Source organism: Capsella rubella, unplaced genomic scaffold (genome assembly GCF_000375325.1).
Source record: "Capsella rubella cultivar Monte Gargano unplaced genomic scaffold, Caprub1_0 scaffold_6, whole genome shotgun sequence".
Lineage (NCBI taxonomy): Eukaryota > Viridiplantae > Streptophyta > Magnoliopsida > Brassicales > Brassicaceae > Capsella > Capsella rubella.
Genome location: NW_006238918.1, coordinates 5,429,894 through 5,455,504, shown reverse-complemented (window position 1 = coordinate 5,455,504; position 25,611 = coordinate 5,429,894). Strand labels below are relative to the sequence as shown.

At 32.7% G+C, this 25,611-nt stretch overlaps 4 protein-coding genes across 5 annotated transcripts; 1 reads left to right on the top strand and 3 right to left on the bottom strand.

The window, feature by feature from the left end:
- Positions 1 to 12,158: 12,158 nt before the first annotated feature.
- On the top strand, positions 12,159 to 16,904 carry LOC17883359 (transcription repressor KAN1). Its single transcript, XM_006287815.2, has 6 exons — positions 12,159 to 13,380; positions 13,501 to 13,577; positions 14,513 to 14,558; positions 15,424 to 15,571; positions 16,378 to 16,486; positions 16,580 to 16,904. The coding sequence occupies exons 1-6, from the start codon at positions 12,645 to 12,647 to the stop codon at positions 16,679 to 16,681; spliced, it is 1,218 nt and encodes a 405-aa protein (XP_006287877.1). The 5' UTR covers positions 12,159 to 12,644; the 3' UTR covers positions 16,682 to 16,904.
- Positions 16,905 to 17,111: 207 nt separating this feature from the next.
- Positions 17,112 to 18,563, bottom strand: LOC17881730. Its single transcript, XM_006288257.2, has 3 exons — positions 18,079 to 18,563; positions 17,608 to 17,845; positions 17,112 to 17,498 (listed from the first exon to the last, which is right to left on the bottom strand). Exons 1-3 carry the CDS (start codon positions 18,436 to 18,438, stop codon positions 17,350 to 17,352), a joined length of 747 nt encoding a protein of 248 aa, XP_006288319.2. The 5' UTR covers positions 18,439 to 18,563; the 3' UTR covers positions 17,112 to 17,349.
- A 740-nt stretch (positions 18,564 to 19,303) lies between these two features.
- Positions 19,304 to 21,740, bottom strand: LOC17882863 (zinc finger CCCH domain-containing protein 57). Of its 2 annotated transcripts, none has more exons than XM_023781732.1 (7): positions 21,448 to 21,740; positions 21,183 to 21,343; positions 20,955 to 21,017; positions 20,651 to 20,740; positions 20,282 to 20,545; positions 19,873 to 20,193; positions 19,304 to 19,758 (listed from the first exon to the last, which is right to left on the bottom strand). In XM_023781732.1, exons 1-7 carry the CDS (start codon positions 21,512 to 21,514, stop codon positions 19,498 to 19,500), a joined length of 1,227 nt encoding a protein of 408 aa, XP_023637500.1. In that variant the 5' UTR covers positions 21,515 to 21,740; the 3' UTR covers positions 19,304 to 19,497. The 2 variants fall into 2 exon arrangements, with proteins under 2 accessions (XP_023637500.1, XP_006287837.1); XM_006287775.2 differs by having other exon boundaries at positions 19,310 to 19,758; positions 20,621 to 20,740; positions 21,448 to 21,739.
- An 848-nt stretch (positions 21,741 to 22,588) lies between these two features.
- LOC17883263 (auxin efflux carrier component 5) lies at positions 22,589 to 24,712 on the bottom strand. The gene is made up of 5 exons (XM_006287998.2): positions 23,930 to 24,712; positions 23,345 to 23,430; positions 23,086 to 23,243; positions 22,833 to 22,909; positions 22,589 to 22,744 (listed from the first exon to the last, which is right to left on the bottom strand). The coding sequence occupies exons 1-5, from the start codon at positions 24,592 to 24,594 to the stop codon at positions 22,672 to 22,674; spliced, it is 1,059 nt and encodes a 352-aa protein (XP_006288060.1). The 5' UTR covers positions 24,595 to 24,712; the 3' UTR covers positions 22,589 to 22,671.
- Between the last annotated feature and the right edge of the window lie 899 nt (positions 24,713 to 25,611).

Below are 25,611 nucleotides of genomic sequence, written 5' to 3'. Positions count from 1 at the left end.
TTCTTTTGCGAGTCAAATAAAATATACAGTACAGTCCTAATGTCTATTCTTTAAACATAAAATGCCAATGTATTTTAATTTAGACTTCTCCATTACTAGTTGTTGGCCCAAACATAGGAAGGTGGATAGAGAAACATTATACTCAAACAAATTTGTTATATTGGGCCCTTTTCAGTTTAAGGAGACTCAAATCTATAACCTTACCATGTTGACAAGCCTTTCCCATGACAAACTAACAAGTAGCTAGGAGACACAAGCTCAAAGTACACTAATCTTATGCTATTTTGACACTTCGAAAAAATAAAGTCTTGAAACTTTGTAATAATTCCTTTTGCACTCGGCTTCAAATTGTTAGATATGGTTGCGTCTTAAGCACTTATATATGTAAGTTGGTTCCGGCTTGATTTTTTTTCGTTAGTATTTCTCTCTATGGAAATATATATAAACTTTAGTTTATGTTCGCCAATTTTTGTTTTGTTTCGTTTACGTAATTCAAAACAAAAATAGGTCTGATTTAATTCAGTCCAAGCGTTGGATTTCTGGTCCCGATTCTTATTTGGGAATATTATCTGGTTTGCCAGTTTTTAACCAAAAAAAACTGGAACTGCCATTTTGTTTTAGGCATTTTATGTAGTGCCACAAACAGTAAAAAGGGATGAGACAAGAAGACGAAACTACCCTCAGCAGGATGAGAGGTTTTGGGCCGATTTGACAGTATTTTTGACAGGGTACAGTGAGCATTAATGGGTGATAAAGTAAAGTTATTATCCATAGGATAATTGAATTGTTTAATAAGTAAATCTAAAACGAAAAAGTACATCTCAATAGTTGTTATTGAAGGACAAGTGAGAGATACGTGGGACAACTCTACTATTATGATGGACATAAAGTAGATCTAGTCCATCGAAATCTTATTTGACAGATTCCAAGAGACAACTTTGCTGCATGTCCTCTGACGTGTGGACAACTCTTCTATTTAACTTGTTTGGATTTTGAGACTAGGAATTTGGTCTTCTAAAGTTTTATATGATGGACAAATGAAGAAGATCTAGTCCATCGAAAGCTTACTTTGACGGTTCCAAGAGACTTCTCCACCGCGTGTCCTCTAAAGCGGGGTGAGTTGGTTATTATACTTCCACAAAAATTGTATAAGTTTTCTTAAACTGGTGAATGACAAACACAAATAGATAAGTAGTAAAACGTATGGACAACTGTGTAGATGGACATCTTAAGTGCAGTAGATCTGGTCCACTGAAATTTACATTGAAGAACTCTAAGAACAACTTTTGTGGAATATTCCATTATGTACAATAAGTAAAAATATATATAAAGTTAAATATTCCATTAGAAGTGGACATTGATGAAATTAGTCCATTAATTACCTTGTTATTACATATTAATCGATTTCTTCTCGATGGACAACGAAATCAGATGATATAATTTCGATAGACAAAGTAAATTAATGTTCATTACTGGATTTAGTCCATCGCAAATATCTATGTAGGACCTTTGTTGTTTTATGAAAAATTAAGTCGTGGTTGAGATATATTCTTGAAAAATAACTTGTCTATTAGATAAAGTTGGAGAAAGAAGTTTGAGAATATGAGAAAAAGGTTGGAAAGAGAGAAATGGAAGTTTGGGGAAAGAAAAATAAAACATATAACGTAGAGGAGAGAGTATATGTGAGAGAGTGTATTTTAATTGATTATTTTATTTGTTATTTGGTTATATGAAGAAGAGGGTAAAAAGGTCTTCATACATCAGTCTTATGGCATCCGGGAAAAGATGTGGAAGGAAATTGCATTCTTTACAAATTTATACACTGTTCATTGCAAAATATATAATTTTCTCTTCTTATTTGGCTTTAAGCAAAAAAAGGCTTAGGATATACATTGGCTTTTTGGGTCAAAAAAAAATCTTGATTTTTAAATACTAATATAAACCCAAAGAACTTTAGATTTTTTTTAAAAGTTAGTTCTATATTTCTGTTTGTTCATCATTAAATGATTTTCAGAATGTATATATTGTTGTGTTTATGATTTTAAAACCTGATTTAAACGTATGAATTGAGACCTAAATCAATTCAGATAAAACTTAAGCTAATACTTAAAAGCTCTAAACTACTTTGCGATGCATTGGTCCAACTAAAACTTAAATATAATCTAGTGGTTGTAGACTCGTCTTATTGGTCCATGTTAAGATTATTAAGTTGTCGCTCATTATGGTTTCCATAACAACTTCACCCACATATATATACTGAAACAAATAAATAAAAGTTTGGACGAAGGCTTTGTGTGAAGTGAATCTTTCGAGGGTATAAATAAACAAAATAAAATAAGAAGAAGAAGTAAATGTGCTAAGAGTTTGAGAGTTGAAATTGAAACAAGCGAGTCAGTCAGCAAAAGTAAGTATAAAGTTGCTGGTGGTGTGTATATAGGACAATGCAATGCATGCATGCATTCGAATTCGATTATCATTTAGTCATTATACCTTCATCATCGTGCATGCAGCTTTTTTTTCACTTTTGCTTCTTTCTTTTCTCTTCTTCCCTTGACTTTATCTTTTATATTTATTTCCATTTGTCAGAACAAAATAATACTACGTGAGAACACAGAGGGGGGAAAAAAATAATAAAGCATTGGGAAAAGCACTTTGTTTATTGAATGAATGAATTCATTTTACTTTTTTTTTTTTTTTGTTTCTCTTCTGCTACTTTTTAACAGCTTTTAGAGATAGAGAAGAAAGAAAAGAAAAGAAACAAATTCCAACTCAATAAGTAACTTTTTCACTTGTTATTATTTATTGCTCTCTCTTACTATATGAAAAACATAAAAGATAAAAAAAAAGAAAAAGAAAAAAAGAGGAGCAATCATAAAGCAATCGATTACAAAATGATTTCATCACCTCTCACATCAGGCTATCTTTTCTGCAATGGGGCAGAAAAGTCCTGTGCCCTTCTGTCTCTTCACATTTATCACTCTTTTTACATTGAATTTTGCTACTTTTTCTTCTCCTTCTTCTCCTTCTTCTCCTCTCTCTCTCTAGCTTCTCTCTCTCTCTCTCAATCTCAACCTTAAACTTACATCAATTAATTAAGATTTTGATCCATCCATACATATATATATATATATATATGCTGACTTTGCAATACATATTGGAGAATTTTTTTGAAGATATTCCAAACATTTATTTAGTGCCCACTTTTTAACATCTTGCTAGAAAGCTCATTTAGATTTCACACCTACTTAGAAAATTCCATATCAACGTACCCATAAATGTGATGGGTTTTTAGATAGATAGATAGATAGACTTGTTATTAAAAACTCTCATCAATGTGATGATGTGCTTGTTATATAGATTGTGTTTGTTAGTCTCTCATTTGCAGCACATGATTCATTCATTATACGCTTGAATGTTATACACGATCTATGAAAACAAAAAAAAAATATATTAAGTACCAATAATAATTATTAATTTTCTAAACACTAGGAAATTTTCAGGTTTAAGAACAAAATCAAGAATCTAAATAGAAACAATATATAGAATAACTGCAATATTATTATTTTCTCATGCAGTAGATTAACAAGTTAAAGGCTTGAGAAAATGATATATAGTTACCATTTCGTTTTGTAACCTTGGATATATATTAGTCAAGTCAGCATCGGACTTTACGTATATGACTAGAATAGAACATGTCTAAAGCCACCACGCTAATATTTTGGTCAAGGCAGTCCGAACGAAAACACTTAGTCCACCGGATATTCGACGAGTGGTCAAACCTTCAATTTGCAACGCAAAGACTGAGTCACACGCCATCGTTCCGACGACTGTCACAACGTGCCACACCACTTTGTTCTAAGTGATATATATATTACCTCATAAAGTTACAAACCTTGCTATTTATTTGTACTAAATATTGGAAAAAAATAAATCTAGAGAGTTAAATACTAGTACAAAGTAATATTTCAGCAACACAATTAATTATGCATTAGTTTGTGGATGTATATCGGTCCACGCATGTGTAACGACCCAAAATTAATTTCAAAACATGATAAATATATGAGAACCGATCAGAGACATGGGGTTGGGAGAATAATAATAAAAATAAAGAAACCGGTATGATTTGGAACCTAGTCGGTATGGTAAGTACAAAAATATGTATTATAGTTACGAGATGTATGTTTGGTGGGTGTCACAGTACATTCTTTGGTGTTGTGTGCTCTTTCACCCTCATAATATTCTAAGCTTTATTTATTAATCATGATGATGAAAATATATATATAGAAGAGAATTTGCATGTTACGTATATATGTGTATATATAAATTCAACAACTTTAAAAATGTAAAAGCTATGGACCCCCTTCATGAACAATGTACATCACATCTCTCTCTCTCTATGACTGTTGTTGGTTAATGAGACAACTACAAGACCTTCATGCCACATCTCATTCTTCCCCAATCTTCGGTCTTGTCCATTGCATTTGAACCAACCCATATGGTACAATTTGCCAATTCCTTAGGCCCCATCTCTTCTTCTTCTTTTTTTTTTCATAAAAATTTAATTATTCCTATTGAAGGGAAAACAATATTGTCATACAGTAGTGGCCGATTTGAGGCTAAATAAATAATATGTAGCTGTGTATATAATTCTGTTCTTTTAAAATATTGACGTTAAATGCAATAAAAATTATATATATATATATATATACATATATATATATATATATACTCTCTATCAATATCAAAGCTCTGATTACGTAACCAATAGTATTAACAAAAAGAGTATAATCAAAATATTATGTTTTTTAATTTTTTTTACGAAAATGATAGAATGACACATTTTATAATATCTAAGGGAATATAATGATCAAACGGAGTGAATGTGTATTCTATTTATCTTCTATAAATTATCTGTACGAATGTTAGTTCAATATAGAAAATTGAATTTTTAACTTCCCATTCTAATTGTTCAAATTTATTACGTACTTTACAATATGTGCCATATTACATAGATTGGTACTTGCTAGTGATCAAGGCCTAGTAAATTTTACTTTCCAGTGAATTATGAGAACTTTTTTAGTCAAATTATTTTGTAAGTATAAATTAAATATCTTATGAAGTTCCGAAACATTGTTACCAACTCTTTTGTTGTTTTAATTTGAGTGTTTTTAGTAATGTCTCTTTTAAATTAGAATGCATCATTAGAGTCATCGGGTTGCTCGCCAGGCTAAGCCCGTGCCACATTCTAATTTCAAACATGTGATAGGAAATATATGTAGTTTCCTTAGCTTTAGCTATATAACTTTAGAAAATCTAAAAAGTGGGTAATAATGTCAACCTTTTTTCTTGTTTCCTTCTTTTGGAGAGATTGGTAAGGGAATGAAATAATTTAAATCACAACTCTAGAAATTTTGCTATTTGCATGTCATAAAGTGGTGGGTCCAAAATAACCCTAAGATCATATATATTTTTCAAAAATATCGTAAAAGCTTAAAAGTATTTTTTGGGTGTTTCTTTAAACAAAATATATGGAAGATTTTTAGTATTCCCTTTATATATTCTCCAATAAGAATGGCCACTTGATAGTTGAGAAGGATATTTGTGCACGGTGAAAGTGAAAGGATATATATAGAGGAAGAAAACAATGAAAATAAAAGTGATGATAAGCATATTATATATACATATATCATTGTTAATGAGACAACGATGAACCAATAATGTTGGGCTATTCCCATGTAAAAATACCAAAAACCAATTAATGCCCACTTTGAAAGATTTGTTTTTTTCTTTTTCTTTTTTGATTTGAAAAGCTTGACGCATAACATACTAAACTAAATTCTATTAACTAAATTTTTCCATCATATTAGTCTTATAATTTGAAAATAAAATATCTAGAAGGTGAAACCAACATCCTTTGCATGTATTTTATTCTGTTTTTTTCTTACACTTAACTGTTTGTATACTACAATAAGATAGTAGAGTATACTCTATCATACTAATAATTTATAATAATAATATCAAAATTGAGCACATATAATTCTCATATATAGTAATTGAATTTTATGCAAAGAAAAAAATCAGTACTACTAAGAAATATAAGTAAAAGTTATGGTCAGTAAGATAACACACAAGAAAACAGTTTTGCAAGACGCTCCAATATATTCCTTAATCATTCATTATATATCTCTTTCCCTCGATCTCAATAAGAATAATGAATGAACAAAATGAAATATTTCAGTCCAAATTAAAGCTTATAATATTGTTTATTTCTTTTGCTAGAATGTGTGTAGGACAATTTTTCCATAATGGTAACAGAATGCAAGAAACATGTAGGTCCATTACAAAAAGTTAAATTAATACTCAAACATACATATAGACAGAGGACGACAGCTGTTTTTATTACTATTAGGCTGCTATAATATGTATATGTATGAGTCTTCTTGCCTTTTGCCCTACTTGAATCATTTTTTTTTCTTCACTAATTAATCTCACTTTACTCTTTATAATTTATTTAATTTGACGTCCATCTACATACTGTATGTATAAACAACCATGAATTCAATTTGGAATCGAACTTCGTTATAGGAAATTTAGATCTACAACAACTACCAAATAAATTACACACTACTACTTCAATATAAAATGTAATGTACCCCAAAAATATCAATTTCTCAACTTCACCGATAAATAAACATATTTGCTTATGTGATCGAATTGGCTACATGTATTAGTTATGTATAATCCAAGTAGAGTTTACTGATTGATTTCTAAAGTTTTTAAAAGGTATATATCTAGATTCCATTTTTACTATTTTATACACGTTTATGTATTTCTTATGTTTTTGGTTTAATTATTTTTACTCCTTCAAAATATATGCATATTAATTTGTTTTTATAATAAGATTTGATATAACCAAGCTACCAATATACCTTCTCCTGAATTAGAATATATAAAAATTTCCCTAGCAAACTTGTTTGTTGCCTATCCCGTAGTTGAAAATAAAAACCACATCCATTTCTTTCCAAAAAAATATGTTATCAAGTCGAAATCGAGGTAAATAAACCTTAATAAGCTCTGTTTACGAATGTTAATGAATTGATTTTAGTGAAATTTTGAAGTCATGCACCGATTGTAGAAAAGAAATGCAACATAAGAAGAAGTATCTATGGGGTTGTCACTAATAAATAAAAGAAATGCAACATATCTTTGTAATACTACTAATAAATCAGGAAACATTCAAAATTGGAACAGAAAAGAAAGAACACAGTATGGTTTAAGACAAGATGCAGAATTATATATACTACAAGAAATAAAAAGAAGAAAGTAAAATACTAAAATAAGAATAGAATGTGTGACAAAGAGATATGAACGTCAACGGATTGGTAGAATCAACGGAGACTTTCATTCTCCGATATATTCCAAAAAGGTGTTTTAAAAATAAATTTTATTTAGACAATATGGAACCTCACGTTCTGTTGGATCCATTTAATGCGTGCAGTGTTACAATTTTAATTTTTTTATAATTTTTTTTTCCTATATATATAGTATATATAAATAAATTAAAATTCAGAAAAAATTAAAAAACAAAACAAAACAAAACAGCATTAAATTAGATAATTTACTTACTTGTCATATTTGGATCTCTCTCACGCACCGACGTATGTTCGTGTCCATGCATTATTAATTAGTATTATCACACACGTTTAGAGAGATCCATCCATCACTTTAATTATATCAGATTTACTAGTAATTATCATTTTCTTAAACAATTCTCCTAATAATAATAATTGTATATAAACATTTAGTTTATTATTCTCCCTTATTTCTTATTTTGACGCACATTAGCTTTCTTTCTTTTTTTTATTAAAGGGCTTGCAACTTGAACTTTTTTTTCCCTCTTTTGAATCTTTGATAGCTCGAGTTTTAATTCGGTTAAGCAGCTGTAAGCAATATTAAATACAAGATCAAATCCTTTAATACCAAATCACACAAAAAATAATGAGATTATAAATTAGCTAAGAGAGCCCAAGACTTAGAATAAATGGTTCACTATGACGCCTGCTTCTAATCGAGAATCGAGAAGTATGTTCTAACAATTCAACTGAAAGCTAATTAATTAAATGAAGTTCTTGACGCAATGCTACCAGTCCAAAATGTTTACTATGTTATCAATGATTTACTACAAAAGCAATTTAAGTTTTAAGCGACCATTAGAAGAAAATTAGTTATTCGGATACTTTACGATTTACAATCTGTCAGATAATATTTTCTTTCTTGTTATAACTTATAACGCTGAATACTTATAACAAAACTTTTATTTTTTGTTGAAATCCCAATCTACTGACAATAGTCAAATAAACCAATAAATAAATGCGAAATGCACGTAGCAAAAAGCATAGGAGGGAAAGCAGATAATAAAGATATTAAGACATACATGCAATTTGATGGACCTACATTAATTATTTCTCTCTGAAATTAGCAACTAATCAATGGAAGACACGTGGGTTTTAATTTGGTAGGAAAAACAATAGACCCTGCAATTATATGTTTTTTCTAATGAAACTTTAAAGTAAGCCATTTCATCAAATTCAATTTTTTTTTTTTTTTAATTCTCGGTATAATGCCATTTCATTGTGGCCTAGTTCCACTATATAATACAAATATTTGGCAAATATTTGCCTTTTCTTGTACAATGAATTTCAGTTTAACTTCTTCTTAGACAAGTGGTCTAGTACTCCTGTATTATTTTTGTTTTCTTGCTCGTAGTCGTATAAGGAGACTACGAGTATATGCTTTACATTTTTGCTAATTATAACCTTTCTTATCTTGACATAATTTTAATTGGTTATATGTTGTTTGTATATGTTGATCATTGATCATAGTAAAATCTAGTATCTATATAATGAAAAAGAAGAAACAACGTGAAAAAGAGAAGAAGTTGAACAAGATCTTTCCTTCACACTCTTAAATCATACTAGATTATGATATACTAGTATTGTTTTCTACTTTTCTATTTACTTGAAACTAAGCTAAGAGATAAATTGAATATCCGATGAGTACTCTATTTATATACCTATCCATCTGCATAAATTGAATATGTCTAAGACACAGAGAGGTTTGATAACGGAAAGGGAATAAAAACATAAGAGCAAAAGGAAAGCTTATGTCCTTGGAGAAATTAATGGGGGTGGCACAGACTCCGATCAAAACGTTAATAACTAAGCCAAAAATCAAGCTTCGTTGCTCTCTAGTTTCAATGTTCCTTTAATTAACTATACTCTCTGGAAAAAGGTTTAGTTCCCAATATAAGTTATTCATGGATCAGTTAATAATACTAGAGCTAGTTGTACTATTCATTACGAATAACAATCCTTTGGGTGAACCTAGCTAGAGGTTTTTAAAACAAATACTAGTACTACTTTTTAGAAAAGTATAAATGTAGCTCGATGAGGGAGAATAAAAAAAACTAGATCGTTCATCAGAAAACTAAATATTGTTAGGTTTGGAATATACTAGTACGAGTTAATGAACTTAAATTTATAAGTACTATTAGCTAAAGATAAGATGCAGTTTAGTGTAGCCTATAGCTAGGTTTAAGAAACCCAAAGCTTTTACCCCAAAAAAAAAAAAAAATGAAACCCAAATCAAAATTAGAATGGACCTAGCTCTTTCAAAAAGAATACTTATGAGTATTCTAGCTTAGCTAGGGTTGTAACAAGTAATATTGTGTTTGCTTAAAAGTAAAATTTTATATATATTCTTATTATCTTATTGAACTCACATGAAGCAAAACGTCTAAAAACTGCAAGCATACTGTACAAGCTTTACTTTTTAATATTTATATTTATACCTTATAAGAATAATATTACTGTCTAATCAACGCATGAAATCTCATTTATTTTTGTTTTGGTTGATATTTTATTATTGATTTTAATTAAAACATTTATGATATGTCGAGATGTGATGTATTGATGGTCATGTGAGGAAAGAATACTTTAAACTTTTTTTTTCTTTCTTAGAAGACAATTCAAAGGATAAAATATAAAAAGAGAGTTATTAAATTGAGAAGGAATATTTGGGAGAATGAAAAGGGAATTAGAAGCAAATCTTAAGGTTCTTTAGGGTTTACTTGTTTTTGTTTACTCAGGGAAACAAACAAAATATACTTTATGGCTGAATATATTTCTTAGGTCTGATATATTTAAATTACATGTATATTCTAAAAAAACGAACATGTTACGTTACAATAATTGATCGAGCAATATTTTATATGACACTTACTTGGTTTATACTACACACATACGGAGGAGCGCCCTTTGTAGTATTATTGCACACACGAATGCGTATTATATGTGTAGCATTTGTAGAGAAAGGTACTTTGCAAAGACAAATACTTTTTTTTTTGGTTTATACCTTTCGAAGGCAAAACACAGAGTGGGACTATATATATATATAAAAATTTCTTTAGCAATAAAATTATCAAATGTTTAATTAAAATAAAAAATAAACTGTATACAATTTTTAAATGCAGAATTTTTTTTTAGTGTTCTTCTGTGTACGTATAAATATTTTAAAATCGACTAAAAATAGTAGATAGAATCAACTAGCTAGGCAAAATTTTGTAAAATGATAAACAATAAAAGTGTAAAAAATGTGAATATGAAATAATGTGTACAAAAGACATACACGAACTAAAAGAACTCTTAAACGATTAGTAATATTATTTATATATCGATCCCTTAAAACTTAATTTTAAAAAGCATGTTTAATTAAGACAACAAATTACTTTTGATTAGGCTTCACTAATGATGGACTACACAAACTGGTCAACCAAGTAAACGAGTATTGGATATTTGATATACAGTCACATCTCAACGAAGTACGAACTAAAAATGTCTTATAGGAGCTATTCATAAAACTAAAAGAAGGTACTTGATGATGATGATATTAAATGAATTAGTTATCTCTTTAGGTAGAGTTGAACAATCTACGGTCAGAAACTTGAATTTGTTTGATTCCAAAATCGTATAAAGAAAATTATTAAAATCAATAAAGAAAAGATAAATATGTGAATAGAGAGTGAAGTGAGAAGCGAAGAGAGTGGGGGAGAAACTTAAGAAATAAACAAAGGAGTCAGAGAGAGAGAGAGAGATGAGATGAGACAGTCTCTCGAACATATGTATCCCCGTCGTCTCCGGGGTACCAAAATCAAAGCTCTCATTTTTTTTATTTTTTTTTTAAAGAAGTTTATATTAAAAACTAAAATATGTGTTGTGTTTTGTGTTTTTCCTCTTGTTACTATTTAATTTATTTTATTTCAACTTTGGCTTTTGCTTTGACTATAGACTATAGAGATTAGATACGACAGAAGAGAGCGACCCTTTATTCTCTCTCTTCTCTCTTTGTACTCTTCTTCTTCTTCTTCTTCCACATTTTTTAAAAAAAACTTAATTTTATTCTTCATCATAATCTGTGACCATTATAACATTTCTTTTCTAAATATCAACTGACTTTTTTTATCATCAATTTGTTTAGGTTTTAATACTAGTATAAGATAATATTCCAATTATGTTACCAAAAAGGAAAGATAATATTAGATACAAGTACATCATTAAACGAATAAAGTAACTTATGACATGCTAATTTTATGTTAGGTGATCAAGTAATTAAAAACATTTTACACATTACTCAACTAAAGGGAAATGTATAAAATTACTCAACATTTTATTAATTTAATAAACATTTTATTAATTTAATAAACATTTTATTTTATTTTTTCAACTAAAGGGAAAATGCTCATTTATGACTTACTAAAAATTTTATTCGGTGAAGAAATAAAAAGGAAATCAAGTAAGCTTACATGAAAACATTTTTATATTAGGTGCAAAAGACAAATTAAGAAAATTATCAGCCCAAATACTGTAAATAACATACAAAAAAAAAAAGCTTCTAAAATTTGGAACATAGCGAATTACAATAATGCCCTTTCTCAACTATCGTTTTCCAAGATATACTCTCGAGGAACAACATCTCATACATATTGTATACATGTACATATGTGTACACATACATATGCACGCATCTCTCTCTCTCTCTCTCACTTACCTGTTTTTAATTTTTCCTGGATTTAGTTTTTATTCCTTTTTTCTCTTCTGCCTTTTCCTTCCTTTGCTTCACAACACACATACCTCTCTCTCTCTCTCTTCTCTCTCTCTCTGCGTCTTACTTTGAGCATGTTTGTTTCTTCAAAGAAGATCAATATTATTACTCCTCAACTTCTCTCTCTCTCTCTCTTCTCCCTAGCTTCTTCTTAGCTCCTTCTTCAAAAGCCTTCTCTTTATAACTTCATCCCTCTCTAGCTCACTACTTTTTGAGATATATAAAGAGAGAGAGAGAGAGCGAACGAAGATATAAATCAAATCTTTCAGACACCCCTTTTGACTTCTTTCCCCCAAAGAATCCAATCTCTGCTTTCTTTTTTCCTTAAGAGAAATTCATTTTTAAATTCCAAAGCAAAATCTTCCATAGAAAGAAGAAAAAAACAACAAAACAAACAAAAGTCATCACCATCATCAACTTCAGTGGCAGCAGCAATAGCAAGAGAGGTTTCTTTAAGGTTTGTCTAGTTATATATATATATATCAATGGAAGGACTTTTTCTAGAGAAACCAAAATCAAACACAACAGCTACTACGACTCTCCCTGATCTATCTCTCCACATCAGTCTCCCAGATATTCATCAGTATCATCACAATGAATCTTCCAAAGAACCTTGTAGAAGATCTTCTAATTCCCTACCGGAACACAACCGATCATCATCCAACTTTGAACTTTCTTTGTCTCATCCACCCGCAAGAATCTTCCATTGTCCTGATCGAAGAAACCTAAATCTTCCTCATCACCAGCATTACCACAACCCTATCATCAATGGTCACCAAAGAGTCGATGAATCCGAGATTAGTAATCTCCACCGTCCGATTAGAGGCATCCCGGTCTATCACAACCGTTCTTTCCCTTTCCACCAACAAACCTCTCCTTCTTCTTCTTTGCCTTCCCAGCTTGGAGGAGCAGACTTGGATCAAATCTCAATCCTGAACTCTTCTTCAGGCTATAACAACGCTTACCGGTCATTACAATCTTCCCCGAGGCTTAAGGGTGTCCCTTTGCATCACCATCATCATAATCACTATGGAGTCGTTGGATCTTCAGATGCCTCTTCTCCTCATCTCCATAACCATCACCATCACCATGGGATGATCAGATCAAGATTCTTGCCTAAGATGCCGACAAAGAGGAGCATGAGAGCTCCGAGGATGCGTTGGACTAGTAGCCTTCACGCTCGGTTTGTTCACGCTGTTGAGCTCCTAGGCGGCCATGAAAGTACGTATTTATATATATACGCATTATACACATTCCTATCATAATCTCATTTTTAAAGATCCTTCACTTTATCTCTAAGTTTTGATTTTATCTTCTTGTTTGTTGTTGTCGTGATGCTAGGAGCAACTCCGAAGTCGGTTCTTGAGCTCATGGATGTAAAGGACTTAACTTTAGCTCATGTGAAGAGCCATTTGCAGGTACGACTAACACTCTACTTGATATTCAATTAAACAAATACATTTCCCCTCTTACGAGTCTAGTCATCGAGTTAGTTCTTTACCAATCAAGATTCTATAATTAGCTTAGGGATATTTCATAGTTTTCATCACCAATCATAATATATACATCACTCTCTTCTCCTTTGCGTTGCACAAAAACATCTGAATTCAAGAAACAAGATTTTTTTTTGATTTTTTTGTACTTATATATATCATCGGAGCTAGCAATGAAGAATAATGCTCCAACTCTAATGTCTTATTAGTTTTATTTTCTTTTTTTGTCTTTGCTTTTTAAGTTTAGTCATTTTTATGGAAGAGATGGCACAATAGCCAAGAAAAATTGAAGCAGTTGAATGAATTTAAAGAGAGAAAAAGAGAGAGTAGTTATAGCTTTAAGAGACTGAAACCTATCAGAGAGAATTATTAAACAATTGTGAGAATTGAGATTGATAGAAGTTATCTGGATTTTTATAAATTCTTTTTTTTTATATAATATATTTAATTAGGAAGAGGGGACAAAAGTAGTCATCATTACTCAATGATAATAATACAATCTATCTTTCTATTACTCAACCTTCTTTCAGACATCAACCTCGTGGTCTTAAAATCATAAAATAAAATAATTAAATAATTATCACAACACCAGTTCCAAGACAAACCCAGAAAACCATACATATGTGTACTGGTACATGATATATATTATTTATTTAATTATATTTATAAAGTTCATATGTGTCTGCATATATGTCTCCAGTCTTGTCATCTGTATCATGTCTAATTAGTTTATCAGCATCTTTTGTCCGTTTTATTTTAGTTTTCTTGTATCCTTTTAATTATAGATTTATATATGGTTTTATCCTAAGTTTTGAGCTCTCTCATGAGTCATGCCTTATCTCTTTTCCTTTTCTTCGCAGATGTATCGAACTGTTAAGACCACTAACAAGCCTGCTGCTTCATCAGGTACGTATTATTCCTTTACACACACACACACACACACTTGCATAGATCTATAATAATGTTATGCGTATTCACATTTCTTTAGGAAAGCTTCTTTTCAGTTTATATATGCTAAAGAGATGGTACTGGATTTATAATAAGAACTATGCACAATAAAGCTTATAGGATTCGCCAACACAATTTAATCAGAACTCGATATCTAGTATAATCACTCTATATATATAGTACATTTGTTGGTTAATAGTGTTTATGATATGAATTTGAATCAGTGATTCGATATTTGTATATATATAGTAATATTTTAACGTCAAACTATTTCTATTTTTTTTTTACTATTCGATTATACTATTTAGTTCCACTATCTTCTACTATTACCTTTTTCCCAAAATAATAAAAAACAAGCCCTAAGATATTGGTCAAGCTCAAGGCTTTATCTTTCCTTTGATTGAAACCCTAAAGTTTTTAGTGGTCAAAGTTCAAAGCAAACCAAACAAACACTCATCAATAATATTGATTTCTCTAATAAAAACAAAAACAAATCATATCCAATTCTAGGATAATGAATCAAAACTACAAGAAATATACTATATAGATTCTTTATATTCATATGGATGATCTTCTCAAACATAACATTCATTTGTTCAAATTATTATTATTATATGGCACAACTTCCGAGCTTTTTTTTTTGGGGACATATGTTAGATTGTAGTCCAGCAAAATGCTGAATAACATTTATGGAAAAGCAATTTCTTCACTGCAATGTCTTTTACCAAAAGCTTACAATAATTGTTCATTTTAAAATAAGAATCCATATAGGGTAAAAAGAATTGAGAGGAGACTTGATAAAAAAGTTAAAATAAAATTTCAGATGGGTCAGGAGAAGAAGAAATGGGCATAAATGGAAACGAAGCTCATCATCAATCATCGACGGATCAAAGGGCACAATCTGATGATACTTCTCTTCATCAAGAAATTGACATTTCTTCCACACAACCTCGTTGGAGTAACTCTTCACGGTACGTTTACGTATTATAATCTTACAATTAATAATGTATACATATACATGTATTATTAGTTATTACACACACGATAAGTACGTATATGAACATTAGGTACGAACGATTGATGCAATTTGATATAAGTTTTAGGGTTCTCTTACCTAATGGCTCCTACTTCCTACCAAGTTCGTATAACAATTCTTTGGCCTATCCCAAGATTTAGCTAGATCTTCATCTAGCAGAAATAGTTTTGTTGGACTATAGTTTCCCTTTTTCGTTCAAATAGAAATGGTAACCAATTAAAGTGCTACTTTTTTTTCGTTTTTTTTTTAATTACAGTGAGATTATTTAGGATTCACAGTAATTAGGGTTTATGGCTGATGATGTGATTATTTCGTTCAGGTTCTAGAAGGGTTCATCTAGAATATAAGGATTTTGTTCCTATATATGTATTAATGTAGATTGTGGGATCAATATATGATGGAATAACACTAGATTTGGGTTAGAGTTAGACTCTATTTATAAAATCCACTAACCAATAACACCCACTAAGGCAATCTGTGACTACATTTTTTTCAAGTAGTTTTGCCTTTTTTTCTGTTTTTTTTTATAAAGAAAATTGAGTCAAGTCACAAGTGATTTTCCTCTCTTTTTTTTCTTCTTTTAGTTTTTTGGATTTGAAGAATAATACAATTATGAATTTTTACTGATGATAGGTTAGCAAACTATTTTTTTTTTTCTAAATAAAGTATATCTATGAATAAATAAACTATAACTTAATTTGTGTTTTCTTTTTCTTTTTCTTTTCTTGAACTATCTAATAGAGAGACATGGCCATTAAGTAATAACTGCTCAAGCGACATGGATACAATGATCAGAACTTCATCAACATCAATGATCTCCCATCTTCAAAGATCCGGCCTTCAAAATCAGGTTCTAATCATTCTCGTCTATAGATAGGATAGCTATTGGTTTTCTTAGATTTTTTCCCTAGTTTCCTTTAATCTAATTAAGTTAGCTTGGCAGGAGCAAAGGTTGAATGATCAATCAAAGAGGTGTGGCGATCTTAGTTGTAACAATCCAAGTTTGGAGTTCACATTAGGCAGACCAGATTGGCACGATAAATGACTTTCTTGATCGATTTGGATTTTAAATATATATCGTTTTTTTTCCCCCGCTCTCTCGCTATATATACACTCAGAAGCATGTATGAAGTATATAAATCATTGTGACGATGAGATTCTCAACGTAAAAGAAGAAGAACACGTAGAGAACCAAGTTGTTCAAGAGTGTTGATTTTTGCAGAGAGGGGATATATCACTACAAAAAGGAAGATATTTGGAGTTCTTCTTCTCAAGTTCTATTGATGATTTGATTATAAAGTGGATGATCAATGTATGAGTTTTTGTTTTTGGCTTTCTGAGGTTGATCAGGTTGATCATAAGTTATATAATTGGAAGATCATCAAAATTTGGTGAAAGTTTGGTTTTTTGTTGTTGCAAGCCTCTCGGTGGGTTAAAGGGTTTCAAGTGTCTATGGGTTTCTGGCAGCTAAAATGTAAAGAGATCTGAGTTGAGGTTTCATATGTATACTGATCATTCTTAAGTACATAAACACACAAATGTATGCGTACACAATCCAAAATCCGAAGACATTGATCACAAATTTTGAAACATTCGTCTGGTTCTCTGCTTCTTCACAACAAACTCAGTAGATATGATTCCATTATAACAAACTCAGACCAAAACTCGTGGTTTATTTACAAACACAGTAGAGGCGGATTCTCAGTTGGATGATTATTCGATGTTTACCTCCCGGTTTTGGTGTTGATGACGAGTGAAACTGTTACCGGAGATGGCTGATCCCACCACTGAAACCGATTGCTTCGCCAAGCGCAGGCTTCCTCGTGTTCCCAACCACACAGCATAGAAAAACCCAATCCAACCTGATCCAATATGCCAAATCCGTTTCACAGTCTTCAGTACATAAAGGAAGCAACTTGGTATGTCATTTCAAGATTCAAAAAACAGAATAAGAGCAGAGCTATAACCAACCTGAAGCTATTAAGACGGAAAAAACAGCAGAAACTGTAGCGGTAGAGATGACGAATGCAGCAATGGATAAGGCTCCGATGTAAACACCAGTCAAGCAGAGAAAGAAGAGTGCCAAGAAGCCACCAGCAACAGCAAGTGAAATCAGAAGAGAAATGATGATAGCATTGGCTGTTGCAGCTACAAAGAAGAGCGTGAACACAACCAATGCCATTGTTGTAAGAAGAACTATTGTTCCCATCTGAAACAAAACAATAGCTAATCAGTACTAAGTACAGCCTGAGACACACCCTTGAAACTTTGACTCAAATGGGTTCACTAAAGTACCAAACTTTTCAACAATGGTTACAGAATCAAGACGACTTAAGGCACGAAATGTTAAAACTTTACTTCAGGAATCGGTCTAATTAGGTTCAAAATCCAATCAATTTTATGAAAAACCAATCATTGGAATTAAAAAAAAATCCAACTTACAGTGATAACAAGCAGAGCACGAAGCGAGCTGCCTTTACGAGTCCAAAGAAGGATCTCGCGTCCTGTTCTTACAGAAGCTTCACGAAGCTTGGGACCATTTTCGGCGACGGAGTTCTTTACACGTTCTAGAAAGGAAGACGACACATCGCCGGTTTTCGAATCGGAAAACAGAATCGAACCGATCGTGAGACAAATCAATGAGTAGAGACTCTTCAAATCCTCATCGTCTTGCTCCTTCTCCACATAGTCCGGTTTACGATGACCATTCTTCGTTCCTCCGTTGACGATTTCACCGACATCATCGCCACCGACAACGCCGGCGTAGGTTTTGTTTTCCGTCTCGTCGTGATCTTGCGCCATTGTTGAAAAATTAAAAAAAAAAAAACTACCCACCAATTGTTTAGATCGGATTTTAGGAACGAATAGAGATAACCGGAGTTGGGATTTTAATAGATAATGGCGGACAAACAAAAACAGGTGTTTAGTTTGTGTTCTAGGACATGTGTAGCACCGACGTGGCTTTAAAGCCCTCTTAACCGGAGTAGATAGAGATGTATATCAAGTACGTGACTCAACGCGCTCCACGTGCGTGTGGCCCTGTGTGTTTTTTCTTTTCCCCATTTTTCATTTTTGGGCTTTTAAGGCCCATCTACTCTGTGCCTCTTAATTTCATTTTTACGTGTTTCCAAAGCTACTTCACATAGGAGGAAGAGCCCCGATACCATCTAGTGGCGGGGTTGACCACAAAAGAGTTGAAGAGATTGTAGAGACCGTCAAAGCTATTATGGGAAACCAAATAGACTGTGTTGTCCTCCGAGACCGTCAAAGCTATTATGGGAAACCAAATAGACTGTGTTGTCCTCCTCCTCCCAAGGAGTAGGGATCTTGACCGATGAGGATGAACCCAGCACCAGTGTTCTTAGGGTGTCCTTGCCGGGATTGGTATTTACGGACACCATGAGAACATCTGGATCTCCTGAACGCTCATGATGCGTCAAGTGTTTTCCTTGGAAGTATTGGGATTTAATTGTTGATTTTCATTGCTTCGATACAGCCTTGAATCTATGCAGAGATTTCACCGCAAGTCTCTCCAAGATTAGCTCTACTACATCGTGTGGCAGCAGCAGCAACGTCGTTTTTTCGACATTCTTTGTCTTCTCGGGGAAGTAAATAACAGAGTCCTACTTATACAAAAAGTAATCTAGCCCTATAGGAAAAAAGGATATTTTCCTTTTTATAAAAATAAATAAATTCGGATATATATTAACCAGTTGGGTAAATAAATACATTTCCTTTTTATTTTTTTCTTTTCTCTCGGCATTAATTTTGGAAATAGAAAATTACAACACGAAGCAAATCAGATCAGATCAAATATCTCATCTCTGTACATAAACATGCTTTAGGTCAAAACGAAAGGTTTCAGTGTTGTGCATCAACAGTGGTGTCTTTAGCAGAGGTTGTTTCAGAGACAGAAGACGGGGGTGTTGCTTCCACAGAAGAAGAGACTAGGAGATTCCTTAGCTGTGTGGTGATGGCAGTCTCTTGATGCAAAGATGATGAAGAAGAAGGAGCTGCAGCATTGCTGTTGTAAGTGAAGACTCTCATCGGGTGATCAAATTTACAGCTTGGACCAAACTTGCATATCCCATACCGTGAATAGAACACGCACAGTGGTTCTCCCTGTTCAAAACCAACAAGGCAAAACACCAACGATTTTACCAAACCAGATAAAACTGAATACAACCTCTACTCTAGATGATACGTTAAATCTCTAAGTCTTTCTTTTTAGCTTACCGGGCGTAAAGGGAGGCCAACAGTGCTTAAGACACAATCAGGAGCTGGGGTTTGTCTGTTTCTAGGATGATGAAATTTGCAGACTGTTCCAAATTTGCAATCTCCTGTCTTCATGTAGAATTCGCATTCAAGTTGGCCTGGTCTTTCCGGGAATACATTCTCGCTAGGTAATGCATACTGGCCGAGGGGAACAGAATTTCCTGAATGAAACCCAGATGAGAAGACACCTCCTTGAGATCCTGAAGACTCTTCTGCATCATTCTGCTGTTGGTTTCTGTAGTCCTGGTCACTTCCCGAGGGAGAAAGTGAACCGAGCTGACCCTGATGAAAACAAGGTCCCAACCAATATCAAAATCAACATCCTTTAAAAGTTCATAATATGATGGATGATTAAGAAAAAAAGGCGTACACCGTAAGCGTTCCACCCTTGAACTGATACAAGGCCACCTAAAGAGGCATAAGAAGGGTCTTGAAAACGAGGAGGGTTTGCAACATAAGATGTCCGCGGCCAAGAATAAGACTGTTGACCAGTTAAAGATTGAAGAGCAGAGTAAACGGGAGAGCGAAGAGAAACCATCAATTTGGTTGATTGAGTCTGAGGATGATTGAATTTACAACTTCCGCCAAATTTACAGTGTCCAGTTCTCAAAAAGTAAGAGCAATCATCTTCGTTCTGCAAACAGACTCATGAGAGAGGCAAAATTTTAAAAAGCTGTGGTGAAGTTAGAAAGTTAAAAGGTGTACATACAGGGCGTAGAGGATAGCCTAAGACATTAACTGATACTCTTTCATCAATCCCAGCTTTGTTCCTAGGATGATGAAACTTGCAAGTCACTCCAAATTTGCAGGTTCCTGTCTTAATATAAAACTGCACAGACACACACCAGAAAAAGTTTTGAGACAAGAGTTAAAAGTAGTCAAAAACTCAATAAGCTAAAGCTGAGTTCTATTTTTGTTTGTGCTGGTTTGGAGACAATGTGATAACAACGAGACATTATAATGATATAAAGAAGCATAATTCAGTTTTCAACATTCATCTAAAACCATTCGTCGTGTTGATAAAAAGTGAAAACATACTTTACCTCGCATTCAGGCTGACCGATTCTTTCAGGGTATTCTCCTTTAGTCCTTGCTGTTGCTATAACCTAAAGATCATACATGAGACTTTTCCATCATCAACTAGTAATCATACACTGATACACAACACAACACAACTTGAACAAGAAACAGAGGAAAAGCTAGATAAGACAACAAAAAGGTGTCACCAAATTCACTAACTGAGCACAAACACACAGAAAGAGAGTCAGTACCAGTTTCCGATCATAAGGATGATTGAATCGACAAGTTGAACCAAACCTACAAAGTCCAGTCCTTATGTAGTAAGAACAATCTGGCTCTCCCGGACGCTCCGGATAAAGCCCATCACCACCCATTGTTTCATCTGATCCCAAATTCGTTTGCCACATTGCATCTAAATTCACAAACCCAATCAATTCTCTCTAATCAAACCCCAAAGCTCAGATTTTTAAGATGAATCAGAAACATGAAAGTTATTGGGTAAAAAAAGGATGGTACTTTGGTGTAGCAACGGGGAAAGTGAAATGCTTTCCCGAGAAATGGGAACTCTGGAATCAAAATCCATGGAGATGATAAAGAAGGAGAACAAACAATGGCTGCGTCGGTGATTATTCACAAAAACACCATAATTCTCTGTCACTCTAGAGACTTTCCGACGGGAAACCTCATGGTTTCACTTCTTCCCACGAATCGTCTTGCTCCTCCGATTGTGGAGAGGAAATGGCAGCAATGGAGGAAGACATTAGAGAGAGAAAGCAGAGAGATAGGCAGAGGAAGTAAAGCGTCTTCTTCTCTCCTCCACACAAAACCAAAAAAAAACAAAAACTATGAGAGAGATTCGGGGAAAAGACTGCATTACCCCTGATATCTTCCCACCAAAAATAGACGGTTGAGGACTGAGGAGGAAGAATAATTTATTTCTTGTAAATTGTGAATTGATTCTACTAAACACATATAGTATTTTAGTTACTGATATTGATTATTTAAAGCTTTGAATGGGTCCTTCGGAACTAATCCATTCACGTTTTAGTCCACTTTATTTTTAAAATGGATAACAATTTTTACAGTTAGAATTGTATATAAATGGCCCGTAATTGGTCTGTGATAATTTTTTAAAATTTTCGGTTTGTAACACCATAAACTATAATTTATAAATTATAAATAGAAAACAGTCTAATGCTCAAAAGGATTTGTCCAGTCTCAACCATTCCAACTTTTAGATTTTGACTTGATTGATCTCTAATACAAATTTCGATTCATATATTCTTATAATAGTTATTTCCTTCTTAAAAATTATATTTGAATCACATATATAATTATAGAAATTTGTATTGAATTTCAACACGATGGCATCGATGTTTAAATACTTTTCTTTTTGGAGATTCATCAATCTTTTCTTAATAGTAGTTGCATACTCATGAAAAGACAGGTTAGGAACTACAGTATATAAAAATAGATAAATCTAAATGTTCTTTTATCCTAACAATTCCTAACAGTAACAGTTCGATTAATGGTTTCCATATCTCGAATAATACACTTCAAAATCCCCTTTCAAGAGGAAAAAAAAACATTATATTTTTCTAAAGTGTAAAAGAGATCGATAACAAAAAAGAAAAAAAAAGAAGAAGAAGAAACAGTATAGTAGTTGTGAAAGATCATTGACCAGATCAGGTAATTAGAGAGAAACATTGATATATGATCGAATTTAATTATTAATTTGAATCAATGGATAAATTCCAAAGCTGCGTAGTAAGCGACGAGCACAGGTAGAGAGACCAACATCCCGAATATCACCCTACAATATTTATCACAATTAATTATATAGAAGAAACAAAAAAATATGGACAAAAAACTTTTATATCCCATTCTTAATTTTGACTTACGCTGTGCTTAGAACATCTGCATGTAATCCATATTCTTTAGCAAAGATGAACGAAGTGATTGATTGTGGCAAGGCAGCCTGTAGATTTCACAAACAATATATGAATCATTGATCTAAAATATTACAAGTTTGTATAATGATAGTGAATGGAAGGAAATTATCTACTTTTTTAGACACAGCGTCAAATCAAACCCAAAACTTGATCAAACAAAACCCTAATGAAAAGAACGTACAAGAAAAGTATAACTAGTGACCTGAACGATGGCGACGCGGAGGACATCGCCGTGGAGGCCAAAGGCTATAGAACCTACGGCCATGGCGGCAGGTCCAGCGATAAACTTCAAGAGCATCCCCATCACAGTCAAGCTTGTTCCACATACTATCAACTTCTCTTGAAGTGCCATGAATATCCCTGCGTACGTATATATGTATGTATACTCACTGTTATACCAATATTGATACGTATAATATTTTCATGGATAGATACTTGCATGGAAACATAAATAAACGTACCCATATTGAACATGGCTGTTCCTGTTCCAGCTTTTGACATTATTAGAATCGATCCCTCCAATATGCCCGGCATCGCCAGATGCCATCTATATTTCCATCGTCAATTGTTAGATTTTAAGTCTTTGTTAAATATCATGTTCATCATAGTATCTACTAGTACGAAATAATAATTATAACCGTAAACCCATTGTTTAAGACTCTAGTCTCTAATACGAAGTACTATTTAAACCCTAATCAAACCCTAAAAGCAAATAAATTAATATAATCTGGTGTATGACTTAGGTCACGATTGTTACTTTTCATTTCATTTGCATCTATGTTTGTGTTTTTTGTAACATGGAATCATGGAAACCAAAACGTAAACGCAAAAAACCAAAAAAAAAATTTTGCTACGGTAGATGGTCATGCGCTAGAGTCTAGACACATAAGTTATTTAGGTGGTCTAAAACGTCAAACTACAGATGTGTTTAGGCAATTTAAAAGTTTACTTAAATGTGATCTCCTGATCTCACACACTAATTAACGCTTTTTAAAACATTTCATAAACCCAAATATATATACTCTAACGAACCATTTATTTTGTACCTGTTAGAAATAAAAGCCCATGCGATACCAAGGATGCAAGAATAGCAATTCGGATTCATTGCAAGCTTCCACCACACGAGGGACATGACCTCAAGGAACGACTTCTCCTCTCCCACAACCACAGTTTCTCTTTTTCCACTTTCGATATTGATGTTTTCAACTTTCGAATCGCCACTACCATTACTACTAAATCCAGCTCTTCTATACTCTAAGACAAACAACAAGAGCGTGAGCCATACGATGGCTTGAAACACGGAGGATTGAACCACGAGATCAACAGCCTGTTTCCCGTACATTGCCTTAGCCAATGGCACACCGACGACAAGAGAGTTAGTAAGAGTGCAAAGAGAGAAACTAGTAATGGACCAACTATAGCTTCCTTTGTTGCTATATTTGGCCCAAAACGCTAAGACCGTGACTATGATGGCCTTAGAGAGGACATCGGCCGCGATGAACCGGTAATTCATGTTGAATGGGTCAACATGAGCCGTAAACTCGATGGTGAAAAGCGGCAGGGTGAAGTAGCAAACGAGCCTGTTTATGGCATCGCATTGATCACGAGTGAAGATGTTCCACCATTTCACAGAACCGTAGCCTAAGATTAAGGCTACATAGAGCGGAACCATTGCTTCGATTACTTTGTAAGCATCTCCAAAACTTATCATGGTTTTAGTTAGAGAAACAAATGTTAATAGTTATAGTATAAAATTTGTTTTTAGGACTTCGAGGGAGTTTGCAATGGTAGTAAACGAAAGGAAAGAAACTGAATTAAGCTTTCTAAGCTCCTTGGTAGATAGTAAATGTGTTAAGACAGAGAAACCAACATGTTCCTATTTATAGATACATTTTACTTATTTTATTTGATAGAAAATAGAAAGATAAAAAAAAATAAAAAATAAAATAGAAAGATATATAATATATCAATTTAAAAAAATTTGGTAGAATAACATATAGTATTTTTAGAAAATGAGAGAGTCACAAGTATTTATAAATCAAATGGCTTTAATTTCCTATAAAATCATTGCCAGCATTTAATTTTGAGTATCTATATATTATTTTTCAATTAACCATTAATAGTTTTATGGAGAAAAAGAGAATTATCATTATCAGTACAATTGACCAGACCATGCCGTGGCATATGATTCTATTCCAATTGTTTCCTCTAAATATTGAGCGTAATATTTTGTGTATGACGTAAACATGCATTATTTCTTTCAATATTTGACTATAATTAAAATTATAATAAATAATTAATGGTATTGTCACAGATAAAGAGTGACTGAGTGAGCTAGGTTGCATGAGCTTGTCCATACCAATATATGTTTCTAGCTGTCGTAACCACAACCACATATGATGAGCATATGTGCTACATTACAGAATATATTAAAACTAAATTAACCCAATAATCATTTATAAATTAGTTCAATTAAATTATTCTTTACTTTCATAAATGGGAGCAGAATATGCTCATCGTGCATGTAATATATTAGTAAGAGTGCATGGAATATTTTGAAATGGAAAATGCCGACTTGAGTATTGTTGTGCCCTACGCACCTGGCGATAGCAACCAATTTCATAACCGACAAAATGAGATTTCTTCCAAAAACGCATGTAAATATATACATTACTTGTTTGACAATAACATTTCATGGTTTTATAAATCAAAAAGGACAAAAAGATCA

Coding starts and splice junctions, on each gene's coding strand:
- LOC17883263 (XM_006287998.2), bottom strand. CDS start 24,594: ATGATAAGTTTTGGAGATGCTTACAAAGTAATCGAAGCAATGGTTCCG. Junction 23,244..23,344: donor AACAGCCATGTTCAATATGG/GTACGTTTATTT, acceptor ATACGTACGCAG/GGATATTCATGGCACTTCAA. Junction 22,745..22,832: donor GCAGATGTTCTAAGCACAGC/GTAAGTCAAAAT, acceptor TAAATATTGTAG/GGTGATATTCGGGATGTTGG.
- LOC17882863 (XM_006287775.2), bottom strand. CDS start 21,514: ATGGATTTTGATTCCAGAGTTCCCATTTCTCGGGAAAGCATTTCACTT. Junction 21,344..21,447: donor TTCCCCGTTGCTACACCAAA/GTACCATCCTTT, acceptor TTGTGAATTTAG/ATGCAATGTGGCAAACGAAT. Junction 19,759..19,872: donor TTGGCCTCCCTTTACGCCCG/GTAAGCTAAAAA, acceptor GGTTTTGAACAG/GGAGAACCACTGTGCGTGTT.
- LOC17883359 (XM_006287815.2), top strand. CDS start 12,645: ATGGAAGGACTTTTTCTAGAGAAACCAAAATCAAACACAACAGCTACT. Junction 15,572..16,377: donor CGTTGGAGTAACTCTTCACG/GTACGTTTACGT, acceptor ACTATCTAATAG/AGAGACATGGCCATTAAGTA. Junction 16,487..16,579: donor GATCCGGCCTTCAAAATCAG/GTTCTAATCATT, acceptor TTAGCTTGGCAG/GAGCAAAGGTTGAATGATCA.
- LOC17881730 (XM_006288257.2), bottom strand. CDS start 18,438: ATGGCGCAAGATCACGACGAGACGGAAAACAAAACCTACGCCGGCGTT. Junction 17,846..18,078: donor GTGCTCTGCTTGTTATCACT/GTAAGTTGGATT, acceptor GTTTTGTTTCAG/ATGGGAACAATAGTTCTTCT. Junction 17,499..17,607: donor TTCCGTCTTAATAGCTTCAG/GTTGGTTATAGC, acceptor ATATTGGATCAG/GTTGGATTGGGTTTTTCTAT.